The sequence below is a fragment of the Zootoca vivipara genome, chromosome 7 (genome assembly GCF_965207765.1).
Source record: "Zootoca vivipara chromosome 7, rZooViv2.hap1.1, whole genome shotgun sequence".
In the NCBI taxonomy this organism is placed as follows: Eukaryota; Metazoa; Chordata; class Lepidosauria; order Squamata; family Lacertidae; genus Zootoca; species Zootoca vivipara.
Genome location: NC_142590.1, coordinates 92846736 through 92862066, shown reverse-complemented (window position 1 = coordinate 92862066; position 15331 = coordinate 92846736). Strand labels below are relative to the sequence as shown.

Below are 15331 nucleotides of genomic sequence, written 5' to 3'. Positions count from 1 at the left end.
GAAGGTCCCTCAGTCTGTGGGGAGCGAGTTCTTCTTTTCCCAATACAAATTGCTTTCCTTCAAGATACTATCTGCCCTCCTGGACAGATCATCAACCCTGGCCCTAAAAATCATAGAGTTGCTAGTACATTGGATGAACAGCTGTATACCTCCCAGACTATGAAACTGTCAGTGTCTCCGGGTGAAACAACTGACTCCCCAACAGGCAACCACAAACTGGAGTGGACCAGGACCATGAAAGGTTGTGCCTTGATTTCAGTGCCCTTTTTCAAAAAAGTATACAGTGTAAGAAGACATATCACAGCTACAAGATACTGTGAAGGCAAGATTTTCAAAAGTACGTGGGATAATATCCAAATTATGACAGCAGCAATGATAAGAGGCCTCCAGCTCTGGCTTAAAAGATATAAGCTCTTCAGTTCAAGTTAGAAGTCGACTTCTAAAGCTTTTCTTGAGAGACGTTTGGCATTTCTCAGCATCTACTTTCAAAGGGACTTGGGTGGTGCTGTGGGTTAAACCACAGAGCCTAGAGCTTGCCGATCAGAAGGGCGGTAGTTCGAATCTCTGTGACGGGGTGAGCTCCCGTTGCTCGGTCCCAGCTCCTGCCAACCTAGCAGTTCGAAAGCACGTCAAAGTGCAAGTAGATAAATAGGTACCGCTCCAGCAGGAAGGTAAACGGCGTTTCCATGTGCTGCTCTGGTTCGCCAGAAGCGGCTTTGTCATGCTGGCCACATGACCTGGAAGCTGTACGCTGGCTCCCTCGGCCAATAATGTTCAAGATGAGCACCGCAACCCCAGAGTCGGTCTCAACTGGACCTAATGGTCAGGGGTCCCTTTACCTTTACCTTACTTTCAAAGAAGCTGAAACAAACCTGTGCTGAGAAGGGGGCCCCCTACTTTTGATCAAACACACTTCTCTTCCTGATAAAAGTATCATGTCAGTTTATACAAACATGGTAATGGAAAAAGAGATGACCTCATGGATGTTCTGTACGCTACTACACATATTATTAAAATAAATTCCATTGTGTAACCTAAAGCTCTTATTTCAGCCTATTGGTACTCTCAAAAATAGAGTGTTGAAATAAAGAATTTTAGGCCCACAATTTTCACTTTCAGTCACACTAAAAAGACAAGTTGGTACCACTAATTGTTGTGTGCATGTGAGAACATAAAGAATGGAGTTCCTGCAAAGCTGTGCCAAGGAGTAGCAGCTGCAGGCCATCTGAAGAGGTGAAACAGCACCAATGGGGCATTCTCTGTTGGAAAGGAATGCAGGTCAATAACCACCAGTGAATCTCCACCTCCACAAAGAGAAAGATCAACCTGAACCACACATCATGCTGTCACGCAACTAAGAATCTGCCAACACGTCCTAGGAAAGGTAAAAGCAAATTATATCCATAGCCCTCAGCCCTGCATTTCTCAGTATGTGATATGCCAAGAGCTGTGAAGTATAAAGTTATTTGGCAGGAGACTAGGAACTGGAAATTGTGAAACACACACATAAAGTTAATAGAAGCTCCCAGGGAATCTAAACAAGTGATGTAAAAGAAGGTGCTAAGCCACATGGCACTGAGGAAAGCCATTCTAATTCTGCACAAAGACAACTATTAACACAGACTTAAAGTGATCCAGCCTCCTTAAAGGATAAAGAGTGACTCCAGGGCACTTTTCAGAAAGAGGTAGCCTTCATCAGTGAAAAAAGGAAGTAAGATCCTGGTGGAAGGGTTAAGCTCTGACATGGTAAGACACTTGGGCACAAATCACACATAGAACATTAACCCAGAAAGAAATGTAGCTCGCAGCTGAACATCAATGGATCACATGAACCAGTTCTCTAACAGTTACATGTGAGATTAAGTCGAACTTGAGAATTAAATATAAAGCATGTCATGCTGCAGGGCAAAAACAAAGCATGAACAAAAAACATCAAGCTATAGAAGGATGTTCCTAAGGGGCACAATTTCTGCAGAAATTGTAATGATTGCTAGCTACCTTCACCAGTATTACAAGTAGTGCACACAATACCCATGAGCATGTGAATAAGTCTACTGGAAATCTGATACTGTCAATGGTCATAAAAAAAAATCACAGGAAACCAGCCACAACTCTCTTGTGGATGCCTCAATGAAAATGATGCTCAGCAAAAGGGCTTGGTAGATTGATCTCTAAAGTTTACTTTGGCACACATCACATCTGAAAGGGTAAAATACTGCAAAGACAGCAGTTTAAAATAATTGTTTAACAAATCACAAGAGTTCTGAGATTTCTATGAGATTTCTTCTCCTAATATCAGATTTTTGCCCTTCATCCGAAGATCGCAGGGCAGTCCACAACATAAAAATACAAAATGAGAACACAAAATGCATAATAAAACAAACCAAAATGAGAACCCCCCATCCCATAAAAAACGACATGTTGTTGTTGTTTAGTCGTGTCCGACTCTTCGTGACCCCATGGACCATAGCACGCCAGGCACTCCTGTCTTGCACTGCCTCCCGCAGTTTGGTCAAACTCATGTTCGTAGCTTCGAGAACACTGTCCAACCATCTTGTCCTCTGTCGTCCCCTTCTCCTAGTGCCCTCAATCTTTCCCAACATCAGGGTCTTTTCCAAGGATTCTTCTCTTCTCATGAGGTGGCCAAAGTATTGGAGCCTCAGCTTCACGATCTGTCCTTCCAGTGAGTACTCAGGGCTGATTTCCTTCAGAATGGATAGGTTTGATCTTCTTGCAGTCCATGGGACTCTCAAGAGTCTCCTCCAGCACCATAATTCAAAAGCATCAATTCTTCGGCGATCAGCCTTTTTAAAAAACGACATATAAATATAAAACTACCCTCCCCCCCCCGCCCCGTTTGGCTTTTCAGGCCACAGGTTATCTTCACAAAGCACTCTCTGAAGCAGTTATTTGATCACTGTGCAAGGGAAATAACTTAAAAACAGGGCAGAGCCGGAAGTACTGCCTGAAAATATTTTCAGTTTATGCTGATCCAAACACCAGGGGTCCTGGACTGCAGCACCTCCAGATAGTTTGCTACCAAGATTAGCAGTTTGACTTTGGCATGTGTTGAGTATCATTCCCACTGTGTGTATTTAAAATTTCTTAGAAGCTGTGTGGATAGAATTTACAAGGCACCCACGAGAAACTAAGAAAACATTTCAAAAACTATGAGGAGATATGTACAAAACAGAGGTCTTATACAAAGATCTATTTTGAATGGGTTTGCAGTCAGCTTGAAAGCAACCCACAAACCAGGTGTGGGGCAGAAAGCCTTTAAGCAGATAATCTAACCTGAGGTTGAGCCAGCAACAAACCAGAAATAGATAGGTAAGAAGAAGAAGAAGAGGAAGAAGAGGAAGAAGAGGAAGAGGAAGAGGAAGAGGAAGAGGAAGAAGAAGAAGAAGAAGAAGAAGAAGAAGAAGAAGAAGAAGAAGAAGAAGAAGAATTTGGATTTGATATCCCGCTTTATCACTACCCACTGCTCCATGCATATTAAGAGGACTACAAGGCATGGGCAAGATGAGCAAGGGGGCTGAGGTGCATGATTTATAATCCATTCCATCTCAGGCGGGTGACTATTTTCCCTGCAACCTTGCCCCTGTCCTCTTGGTATCACCTGATAGCTTTATTTGCATGCTGCTGGCATTAGATAGTGGTTAAGCAGCAACATATGCCAGGTGTCTAAGCAAAGTGTTTGACCCACAAAGATGAGAATCAGTATATAAAATACAGATGGAAGCATTCTAAGCAGTCAGTCAAGCAGTGGACAAATATTGTCCAAGAAAGGAAACCAACAACTAAAAATGAAAAGTTTCATCCTCAGTCAATAATATAGAAGACAGATCATCCAGACTACAGCCACATACAACTTGCCCTACTCAACAGAATTTTTTTTAAGTAGAAGGGAAACATTGCTTCCTGAACCCAGCCTCTGAAAACAGCACAGTAAAAGCAGATAGTTGCATGATCCAGCCTGCAAATAACTGAGCATGGTGTATGCCAGGGGTCGACAACCTAAGGCCCATGGGCCACAAGTGGCCCACGGGGGTTGTTTAACTGGCCCACGAGCTGCCCCCAAACAGAGCCACCCGCTTGGCGAGTCCCCACGCATTGCGCTAAACCGGTGCAGTGCGGTGCAGGGACTCACTTCCACGGCGCTGGAAATCGCGTCTGTACATGCGCTGATGCCAAAAAACATGTCTGCGCAGATGACAGAAATCGCGGGCAGGCGCGCTCGCTCGTTCATGCACGCGCGCTCACGATCTGGCCCACGGAGGGATCTCCACTGGAGTGAACCGGCCCAGGCGAGGTAAACCTTGCCAACCCCTGGTGTATGCAATGTCAGTGCTCATCTCTAGTTTGCAGTGGAGGAAGGAAGTGTTATCAGAGTTTTGATAAAAGGTTTTCCACACCCACCTGAGGAATTTGTCCCTTAAATAGATATAATTATGCTTCAATTCTGCATATCCCCTCCTCCACACCTCTTTTTTTTATTACTGGGAGTGGAGAATGGATGGGCTTTGTTATTTTTAAAGTGCAAACCAAAAAGAAGGACATGCCTCCATTTAAGATTTCACAATTCACATGCAGGGAGCTTTTTTTTTTTTTGCAACTGTAACCACCCAGTAAATTCCTGAAACATTCCTCAGAATGCAAATCAGTTTGATCTCAGGAAGTGCTGGAAAACACTAAAGCAGAGAAGCTTCAGATTCTTGAAGCAAAATCCAATGCATTTGTAGCTGGAAGAACTCCCATCATTTGCCATTGGGGTTAAGTCCAGGTCTATACCACTGCAGCCTTACAGACTGTAGTACACATGCCTAGGCAACAGTCAGTCCTATGTAAGTAAGTATAATACTGAAGCTATCAAAAACATGGCTCTGCTCCAGAGGTGAAAGGTTGCAAGTTTATCTACTTCTAATGACACCACAAAATTATTTCCTTAAGCAAGCCAGAAATTCTGCCCATACCTAGAGGGGATATATTTTAGAAATATTGAGAAATTTAATCAGCACCTACTAACTGCCATCAGCTTTCTCAGGGAGAAGGCCTACTTCTTACCATAAATGGGAACACACATGCATTCACCTCTAAGAGCCTACACTTCTCACTCTCTCAACCATGAACTCTCCCTCACACATGCATGAACACCCCTCACCATGAACAAGAAAATGGAATTAAAAAGTCACTTTCTTCTGGAAAATAACTCCTTCTGTGGGCCTTTAAAACCCTTGTGAAAAATCTATCCCTGCGCAAAAGAGGACAGGAGGCTTCCTCTTTCTTTAAAGAAAGTTTCTCCTTTGTAAAAAGGACAGTGGAAATTACCTCAACTAACCATAATGTATGAACCAGGCAGTCTATTTCAATACAGTTCTTATGGAAGGAGAGAGAGAATAAATGGTAAATCACCTATTCACACAGGATTTCCTTTCATAAAGGAGGGAAACACAATCCTGCTTTAAGAAGCAGTCCTTCCCAATTGGACATGAGAATATGATTCCCAGTTTCTACCCAGACATAGCACTAGGCAGCAATGAAAAAATGCTCTATAGTGGCCCATTCTTTTACTTTCTTCCACAGCATCTCCTTGTTTCAGCCAATGGGAAACTAAGAATGTGAGAACATCCAGAGCAGGAGAAACAATTTCTATGGGATGCCTTGATGCCTCAGAAGTTGCAGCAACTTGTCACTGTGGAATCTTATGTGGAAATGACAACAGCAGGCAAAATTCTTCTCCCTTTGCTGGGAGGCTTAAAACGTGGAAACAGATGTCCCCATGTCATTCTGAAGATGAGAACCAGTGGGCACACAAACTTTCCCAGGCTTTATTGAGTTTTCTTTTTAAAAATTCATTAAACAGCTGTAAGAGATTTCCCAAGTCCTGCCTCAACTCTGCAATGTGTGTACCAATTACTACTACATAGGAGAAACTTTTCTCTTTACACATATTGTGGGGAGGAGATAGTGCCCCTGCCTCTAGAGCAGGGGTTGGCAACGTGCGGCCCACAAGCCAGATGCGACCCCCGAAGACCGTTTTATCAGCCCACGAGCTGCCCCCGAACCGAGCCGCCCGCTCGGCAAGTCCCCTGTGTGCTGCACTAAAGTAGTGCAGCGCGGCGCAGCACCTCGTCGAGCAGCACTGGAAATCGCGTCTGCGCACGCGCAGATACCGGAAATCGCATTGGCGCCTATCCAGACACCGAAAATCACTTCTGTGCAGGTACGATTTCCAGCATCTGGATAGTGATTTCCGGCGTGGCAGACATGCGCAGACGCGCTTTTCAGCATTGCACTGCGCCAGTCTGGTCCACGGACAATCTCCGTGGGCGTGATCCGGCCCATGGCCGGTTAACCTTGCCGACCCCTGCTCTAGAGTCTTAGATAAACATGGCAGTAGCACTTTAGCTTCTCTTTCCATCACATGTACAGTATGTCACAGGTAGAGGTATGTCTGATGAAGTGAGAAATAACCATCTAAAAGACACCTGGCATTCTTTGAGTTTACTCTGCCTGGCAAGTCAATATACAATACAGTAACAGTGTAGTGCAGTCCCATATCATGGTACTAAAAGTCCCTACCATAGTCGGGCAACACAGATATATCTGACATGCTTATGTCAACATGAATGAACTTAAACAGATGACTCTTTGATCACACATAGACAAGTATATATCAGGAAAACTGAGGTGACTAACTCCGAGCTTGGAAATTCATTTTCATATCCTGAACCAGAAACAATCTTTTCAAAAAAGTTTATTCTACCACATTGTATTTTGCCTCTAATGTGGAAAGAACTGTACAACTATATATTATGCTACAGACAATTTCTGTGTAACTCATTCCAAGCCCTATGACATAAGTATAAATTATAGGACAAGCTCTCAAATTTCTTGCATCCTGAGGGAGTGCTCTATGGAGAATGAATGTATAAATCCCTGTTGCATTGAAAAATTTCTAAATACACAAAATGGAATTCCAGTCCAATGCTTCATTATTTCCTGACAGGCTCCTCTCTTCCCATTATAGGATCCTTATTGCAAAGCTGGTGTGCTGCAGTAGGTAAGAGGCTGAGCTACAAATATGCAAGTCCTTGGGTATGAATCTCAAGTGTGCAATGAACTTACAAGTTGGCCTCAGACACATGTCTCTCAGCCTTAATCCTGTCAATCTGGGGAAAACACTAACTTACATTACTGTACAGTATAGGCATATGAATCATTTTGAACATTTGAAGGCATTATACAAATGTGAATAATATTATTGTAAAAACAGTCAGTCTTGTGACCCATTTCATCAGTTACCCACAATAAGGCTGTTGTATCATAATGATTTCAATCCTAAACCCACTTACATTAGAGTAAGTCCTACTGAATTCAATGGGGCTTAATTCTGAGTAGACATGGCTATGATTGTGTTGTAACATGGCTACCCCTCTAAATATTATTACAGGGGTACCTTGGTTTTTGAACGTAATCTGTTCCAGAAGACCGTTTGAGTTCTGAAATGTTCGAAAACAAAAAACCCAATATGGAAGCCTCAATACGGAAAACTCAATATGGAAGCCGCATGGCATGTTTGACTTCCGAGGCGTGTTCAAAAACCAAAGCATTTACTTCCATGTTCACAGCATTAGAAAAGCGAAAAGTTCACCAACAGAGACATTTGAAAACCAAGGGACCACTGTATTGTGTTTCTCCCTATTCTAGGGAGACCGAAGCAATTGTCATTTGTTTATAGGCGAACTTGTGTATTATTAGCACAGCCCTCACAGAACCTACACACACACACACATAAATGTGATGTTATCACCTTGGACATTTGACCACATTTGGAATATTGTGTACAGTTATCTCACTGCAGAAGGAAGCAATGAAAATGACTGGGGTCTGCAGCAGCTCTCCTATGAAAAAGGTTACAACATTTGGGACTTTTTAGTTTGGAGAAAAGTCAAGTAGGGGCATTTCAGAAGGTTATAAAAAGGTTTCCCTCCTCTCTCATACCACTAGAACCGGTGATAATCCAATGAAGCTGAAAGGTCAGAGAAAAGAAAGTTCTTTCTCACAGAACTATGACACTTCTTACCAAAGCATGGCCACCAGCCTGGGTGGCTTTAATGGTGGATTAGAAAACTTCATGGAACACAAGGATATCTATAGCTACTATCGGTATGCAGGACTGTTATGTTCTCCTTCCACTGTCAGATGCAGCATGCCTCTCAATACCAGCTGCTAAGAATTACATCCAGGAGAGCACAGGTGCATTCTGGTCTTCCTTGCGGACTTCCTGCCAAGGGGTCTGGTTGGCCACTGTGTGAGAACAGGATGGTGGACTACAGAAATCTTTGGCCTGATCCAGCAGCCGGGCTCTTCTGGTGGCCTTATGACAGAGATTCTGTATCAGGGGAATGGGGAAACTTGAGGGCCCACCAAGTGCTGTTGAACTCTCACCGCCAATGTGGTCAGGGGATGATGGGAGTTGTAGTTCAGCATCACTTGGAGGGCTTCACACGTTTCCCACCTCCACTTTGTGTATCCTGTGCAGGGCCTAAGAGCCCCAAAGACCTTACCCTCGTTCTTACGCCCATCCTCGTGGGGTTGCTTCTATGACACCCCACGGAGGTCACCCGGGAGAGTCGAGGGGGAAGGGGAAGTGGGAGTTGTGCCCACGTAGCTCTCACACCTGGAAAAGGCGAGGACTCCGGCAACGTTTCCATGGGGAAGCAGCTCCTCCCTCGCCGCCCCACACTGTGACAAAGGGAGCGGCAAGGAAGAGCCCTCCGCCCCATAACACCCCCCCAACACACACACACAAAAAGAAAAGGCCACGCGAGGGGCTTATTCTTCCTTCCTTCCAGCCCACCCCCACTTTCTCACCAGGCGGGCGGCCTCGGCCCACGTGCGCTCCTTCTTCCTCCTCTGCTTCATCTCCTTCATCTTCCTCCGAGGGGAAAACAAGCGAGGCGGCCCGAGGTGGAGGGGCGCTCCCGGCAGGCGCGCGCGCGAGGAGGTGGGGGGGGGGGGCGGAGAACAACAGCGGCCGTGGGGGGGGGGGGAGACGGTGAGCAGGAGGAGGCAGGGCAGGCGGACGGGAGCGCGCGCGGTCGACCGTTACTCGGGCGCGGTTTTGGCGCTGGGGGAGGAGGGGCGGGGCGCTGGGCTGCGCGCGCGAGGCGGCTGAGGGGAAGAAAAAAGGGCGGGCGGGCAGGCGAGAGGGAGGGGGGCCCGGCGCGCGCGCGCTCTAAGGGATGCTGATGGTGGTCTTGCCGCCGCCGAGGCCCGACATAACAACGGAGGAGGAGGAGGAGGGGGCCTAGGTCAAAGGTCTTCGAAAGGGTGGGCGGGAAAAGGGAGGGGGGACTGGACGGAGCGAGAGGCGAGGTGGTGACGGAGGCACGCCAGGCCCAAACAGTGGCCGGCGAGGGACAATCCTGTCAGGAGCCCTGTCAGGAGACGAGGGAGGGAGAGGGCTCGCTCGGGGGTTTGAAGGAAAACAAGCCGCGCGGGCCGACGGAAGCTGTAGTCTCCCTAAGAGTGGGCGGGGACTGCTTGCGAGCGGGAGGGAAAAAAAGGGGGGCGGAGGCGGGCACTCGCGGCAAGGGCGTCGGGGCTACAAATCCCAGAAGGCGCCGCGGCGGGGAAAAGAAGCCCTTTCCCGCCCAGAGACAGGAGGGGGCTTCCGCTCCGGCGCTGGGGGGGAGGCTGCCGCGGTGCATGATGGGCGGCGCCGCAAAGCGGGGAGGAGGAGGCCGGGAAGAGGCCGAGACATCCGGGGACTCGCGCATTCGTCCCTCGTATGAGCGTGCAGACGCCTTAAAACTCACGCATTGGCCCGTTGAGAGGCGGGAGGGAACAGGAAAAGATGAGAGAGCCCTAACCCTGACCCCGTTATGAGGGCCGACCCAAATGTCACGGAGGGGCGGTGTCGGCGTGGTGTAATGGTTAAGAGTGTCGGGCTAAGGACCTGGGTTCGAATCCCCCCGGCCGTGGAACTCACTGGGTGGCTGTGGGCCCTTCACTGCCTCTCGACCTAACCTACCTCGCAGGGTGGTCGTTGGGATTACACGTGGAGGAGGGGGAGAGCCCTGTGCGCCACTGAGGACCATGGGGGGAGAAGGTGGCATATAAATGCAATAAGCAAATAAATGAGGGGGGGAAGAGAGAGAAAAGTAGCACCGCAGGCAGCAAACGCGTCGGACTCCCAGTTGCTGGGATCCATGGAAGGGAGAGGGCGGCTCGTCTTGCGTTCGAATCCTGCTTACGGGTAAGGGCATCTCTGGAGGGCTGCTTGCTGCAAGGATAGGAGGACGAGGCCTCGCTTGGCCTCATCCAGCGGCCAAGCTCTTCCTATGGCCTTATGGATGCTCCTGGTGCAGGGGCAGCCTTTCTGCACCCCCAGGTTCTTAGAATCATTGTACAGTACTGTATGTAGACCAGCTTATTATATGAAGTCTGTGAAGTCTGCAAAGCTTATCACGTGTATGCTGGGGGTATGCCGATAAATCCTTTGAAATGTTTGCAGGGATTGTAACGGTTTTCCACGGGAGAGCAGAGGCACAGATCGGTTTTGCAGAGATGTCACCTTACAAAACAGTTATAATCCCTGCAAAACCGTCTCTGCCTCAGCACTCACTCACTCCGCCCCCCCCCCCCCGCAGCCACAGCCAATTGCCCAACAGCCTGCAGAGCAGCAAGCTCCTCAAGACACTGCAAAAAAAACCATCAACGGGGTTTATTTACTTCAGAGTAGTTGGGGGGGTGTCTTGCCCTGCCCCACTTCTGTGCGTGTGTTGCGCATGTTAAGGTGCTGCCTAGCCACCTCTCAGACATGAAGTTCTTGCTCAAGAGTTAAAAATAAAAGCAAATTGCTATGCCCTTAAAGCCAGCCCTACCTCTTTCTTCCCTTCTGTGTGAGCTTTGAAGGCAGAAAGCAGGATGCTGCCTTGGCTTCCCTTTCCCAGACATGAAGTTCTTGCTTTTGTGTCCTAATAGGGGTAAATGGAGGGAAGAAGATTTAACTGGCTGTCTCCTATGGGAGAGGTTGCATGGCCATCTATCACGCTGCTTGAGTTGAGGTTCCTTCATTGGAGGGGGTTGGACTAGGTGACCCTCAGAGGTCCCTTCCAACTCTGATTCTGTGATCATCCCAAAGGTGATGCAAGTATTCCCTGTGCCGTCTACTGGCAGGGAAGCTTCAGTTTCCCGTGTTCTGTGAAATGGCTTAGTCCTTGCTTTTATGTGCTGTATTTGCTCTTTTTTTAAAAAAAGAATTATGTGTTCTTTGACTATAAAAGCCTATATATGGATAATCTATTTTCTTTTAGTTTGTCCTAGATTTCCAAAGCCCTATAAGTTGCTCATGGGGTCACGAAGAGTTGGACACGACTAAACAACAAGAAGTTGCTCAAATTGTTAGGCAATTGGGCATCTTTTATTTTTAAACTCATTGATCAACTAAATTTCATGGTTTCTTTTTATCTTTTAAATATATGGGACACGCCTAACCGTAGTTTTAAAGATGAAAAGGATTCAAATAAAACTTCCCCCAAAATGCAAGTGGGAGCAATTGGTAAACAAAAATAATAGCAAATATACCTCAAGGCTGCAATCTTAAACAGTTCTTAAGGAATTGACCCCATTTGAACACAGTGGTACTTCCGAGTGAAAAACTTTAAAAGCCCTACACCAACGAGTAATCTAGGATTGAGCTTCATGTAGCTCTAGAATGATCTGCGTCACTCAAATTTTTCATTTCAACTAATGGGAATATTTGTTTAGCTATTTTTAAAAGTGCTGTGTTTGATGGACACATCTATCTTTAGGCAAGAAGAGGGAAATAGAGGAAATGGATGTGAAACAAGAAAGTCTTGGTACCGCTGACCTGGTAGTTTATGGGCTCGCATGGGAAACGTCCGAGTGCGAACTGGAGTTCTTCAGCAGATTTGGAGCAGTTCTCAGGGTCCAGGTATCTAGCGTAAGTAACTACCCTTGCATGAGCCATGACTGGCCAAAGCATTGAAATGTAACTGCTGTTTGTTGTGGTTTCTTATTGCTTCACCCACTTCAAGTTACCCAAAAATAAATAAATAAATCGCCATAAAAAATGGTATCCGAAACCTGGTATCAGGAACACAAATTTCTTTTTGGGAACAGGATTGTTGAGGTGCCATTTGCTGCCCTCAGACTTTTGTCTTCCTTGGTGCTGGGACTAAAGTGGCTGTGGTTCACTCAACTCATGATGGAAACAAGTCTTCCCTTGAGGGCCACTGAAGCAAGGGACTGGGACTGAGCAACCACATCTTTCAGGTCAGTGTTTCTCAACCAGTGTGCCTCCAGATGTTTTGGGACTACAACTCCCATCATTCCTGACCACTGGTCTTGCTAGCTAGGGATGATGGGAGTTGTAGTCCCAAAACATCTGGAGGCACACTGGTTGAGAAACACTGTTTCAGGTTTCAGAATTTAGCTGCTTGTGGTTTTAGTTCGACAAAAACATTTGTATTAAAATCTAAGGACTGCTGCTGCTTCCCAGCAAGGACCACCCTGCTGAGAGTCTGATGGCCCTACTCCTGCCTCTCTCCACCTGGCCCAGGGCGGGGCCTGATAGGCTTCATAAGGACTGCTGCTGCCCCGCAAGAGGGAACTGCTGCTGCTTTTAAATTGTTTTTTTTTTAATATAAAAAAATTCAATAAATAATAATAATATTTTGTTCTGCATTGGCACCAGACAACTTCAGAGGAATTTTCAAATCCGAGGAAGGTGTGTGTTCGGGGTTGCACATGAAGGTAGATGATACCTGATTTTTTTTTTGCCAGTTTGGAGAAGTCATTGATGTCTTCGTTGAATAGCCCTTTGGAGGCTTTGCCATTGTTACGTTTGCTGATGATCAGGTATCTTTGCAAAGTGCCCTGGTCTTTTGCTGATGTGTGGGCAACTTATTCTTAAGCATTGTTCATGAAGTTCCTGTTCAGTTCTTATTGTACAGAAAAACTTAGGTGCAGCAGGCTCATGAGTGACAAGACAGACTAATTCTTGTCCTACTGGGTGGCTGTCATAGAGGCTTTAGCTGAGATTCCAACATGGCAGGGGGTTGAGCAGGGGCTAGTAGTCGAGGGCAACCGTGTCACCCCCCCCACACACACATTGCAGAGGCAAGCTCGACCACCACAGACCCAGATGTGAGTAGGTCATAAAATTTGTGTTATTATCACGCAAAAATGATGATTTGGTTGGCACTGCAGGAAACAAGTTAGTAAATTGCTCTCTGAAGCACCTCCCACCCTCTCCTTTAAAAGGGAGTTGAAGGTGAGGTTTTTCGGAGAATTTTCCCTAACTATGGGGCAATTGCGTTTGGAATAATACCATGTACGGTTCTGGTGGCCTCACCTCAAAAAGGATGTTGCGGGGTTGGGAAAAGGTTCAGGAAAGAGCAACTGAAATGATCCATGGGATGGAAGGCCCTCCCCTATGGAGAAAGGTTGTAATCCTCGGATCTTTTCAGTGTAGAAAAAAGGTAATTGCCTTGCAAGGTCATTCACTCTTTCCTCTTCTCCTCCTCTGACCTATCCCAGAGCCAGAGCCAGGAAGCAGCAATGCCATGATGAGCAGGAGAACTCTTGACACCCTCGTCAAAATAGAGGACACTCCATCTACCACAGCTCCCAAGCAGTGTTAGAAACTTGGAAAGAAAAGCAACATGCTTGAGAAGCACATGCTTTTTTTGCAATTGTTTGGATGTTTCATTATTGTTGTAATTCTGTTTTGAAGAAAGTTCTGTTAGTTTCATTATTGTTGTAATTCTGTTTTGAAGAAAGTTCTGTTAGTAAAGTTTCGTTTTTCGGAACCATACTTTTCAGTATGGATAATTTTTATTCCGAGGAGTCAGTTTTTATTCATCCTATTGCTTCAAGCTGCACAGTATTAATACCTGCACTGCAGAATGCTTCAGAGAGGTTATGGTGAGGGAGATGTCTCTTTGGGGAAAATTTGAGGATGGTTTGGAGTGCAATGCCATCAGCGCCTTGCATCCCAGTGAGGAAAAGAACACAAACTGCAACTGAAATGGATGAGAACGGCCCATTGTAACATGATGCTCAGGATGAGAACCAAAAATGCAGTCATACCTTGGAAGTTGAACGGAATCTGTTCCAGAAGTCCATTCAACTTCCAAAATGTTCAAAAACCAAATTGCGGCTTCTGATTGGCAAACCGGAACAATCACTTCTGGGTTTGCGGCGTTTGGGAGCCAAAACGTCTGAGTTCCAAGGCGTTCGGGATCCAAGGTACGACTGTAATGATAAATCAAGACAGGACCAAAAAAAGAACTAGATACTAGATGAATGAATTAGAATAAAGACAGATGTAAAAACACTAAAACAATAAGCAGGAATTAAGAGTACTGAATAAAAAAACAATCCAATGGAGGCAAAGACATATTTCATAGAACCAGAGAAGTGTAGGGTTTGGAAGTGTCCCTAAGGACCATCTAGTCCAACCTGCTGCAAGGCAATTTCTTAGACTCCTGGCATTTTCCTAAAAGCTGAAGAGCACTCAAAACTGTTCAGTCAGTCCATGACAACCAGTGCAATGGATCTGGTAGTATTTCCCCCCTCCTTTCTCAGAAAAAAAGGGAAGAGGGATGTGGTCCTGCTCTTTCAACCTGAGCCACTTTTGGTTCAACTGGTCCCTTCTACCCTGGATGGAGGTGGGCACAGAACTTCCTCCTTCTCACTCTTTACCCAAATGCTATCAAGGGGGAGATGACATCAGTCTCCCTATCCGTTTCCCACCATTTCCCAGTTGCCTTGTGAGCATAAACAAACGGCATCTCATAAACAGATGGCATCGTTGCCAGGGGGTGGTTGTCACAGCTCACCAGTTGCCGAGTTGTCAAACAAGGCCTTTCTTATCCTTTGTGGTGGACTCCCCTTCACTGGAGGTTTCCAAGCAGAGGCTGGGTGGCCATCTGTAAGGGATCTTTAGTTGTGATTCTTGTATTGCAGGGGGTTGGACTGGATGACCCTTGGGGACCCTTCCCACTCTACAATTCTACCCAGGATGCAAGTCTAGCAGCCCTGGCATGTAGCCTCTGCTTAAATACGCCCAGCAAAAGAGGTTGTGGGAACCAGGTAATGTTTCTGACACTTTGACCACCTAACACACACACACACGTTCAGGAACTGGGATTAAACGGCAGAGCACTGCCTCTCCTTGTGCCTACCCACCTCGAACTGCAAGCTTGGAGGAAGGACAGGGTGAGGTTGAAAACTACCAGGTCCTGCTCCTTCTGAAATAATGGCCTAAATAAATAACAGGTGGGAAATGAGGAAG

The 15331-nt window shown here is 46.3% G+C and overlaps 1 protein-coding gene and 1 long non-coding RNA gene across 6 annotated transcripts in view; one reads left to right on the top strand and one right to left on the bottom strand.

Moving 5' to 3' along the window:
* The window catches only part of ASXL1 (ASXL transcriptional regulator 1), a 30971-nt gene extending 21540 nt beyond the window's left edge, over positions 1 to 9431 (bottom strand). Inside the window, exon 1 of one of the 2 annotated variants that reach the window (XM_088674799.1) lies at positions 8878 to 9431. In XM_088674799.1, the coding sequence (XP_088530925.1) occupies positions 8878 to 8937 (60 nt within the window). In that variant the 5' untranslated portion in view covers positions 8938 to 9431. The remainder of the gene's footprint in view (positions 1 to 8877) is intronic. The other variant, XM_088674798.1, reaches the window with a different exon arrangement.
* Positions 9432 to 9630: 199 nt separating this feature from the next.
* On the top strand, positions 9631 to 13849 carry LOC132592469 (uncharacterized). Of its 4 annotated transcripts, none has more exons than XR_015951212.1 (3): positions 9631 to 10117; positions 10993 to 11965; positions 12728 to 13849. It is a non-coding gene; the product is annotated as an uncharacterized LOC132592469 (long non-coding RNA). The 4 variants fall into 4 exon arrangements; XR_015951213.1 differs by having other exon boundaries at positions 10993 to 11974; XR_015951211.1 differs by lacking the exon at positions 12728 to 13849 and adding an exon at positions 12453 to 12671 and having other exon boundaries at positions 9645 to 10117; positions 10993 to 12306.
* Positions 13850 to 15331: the final 1482 nt, after the last annotated feature.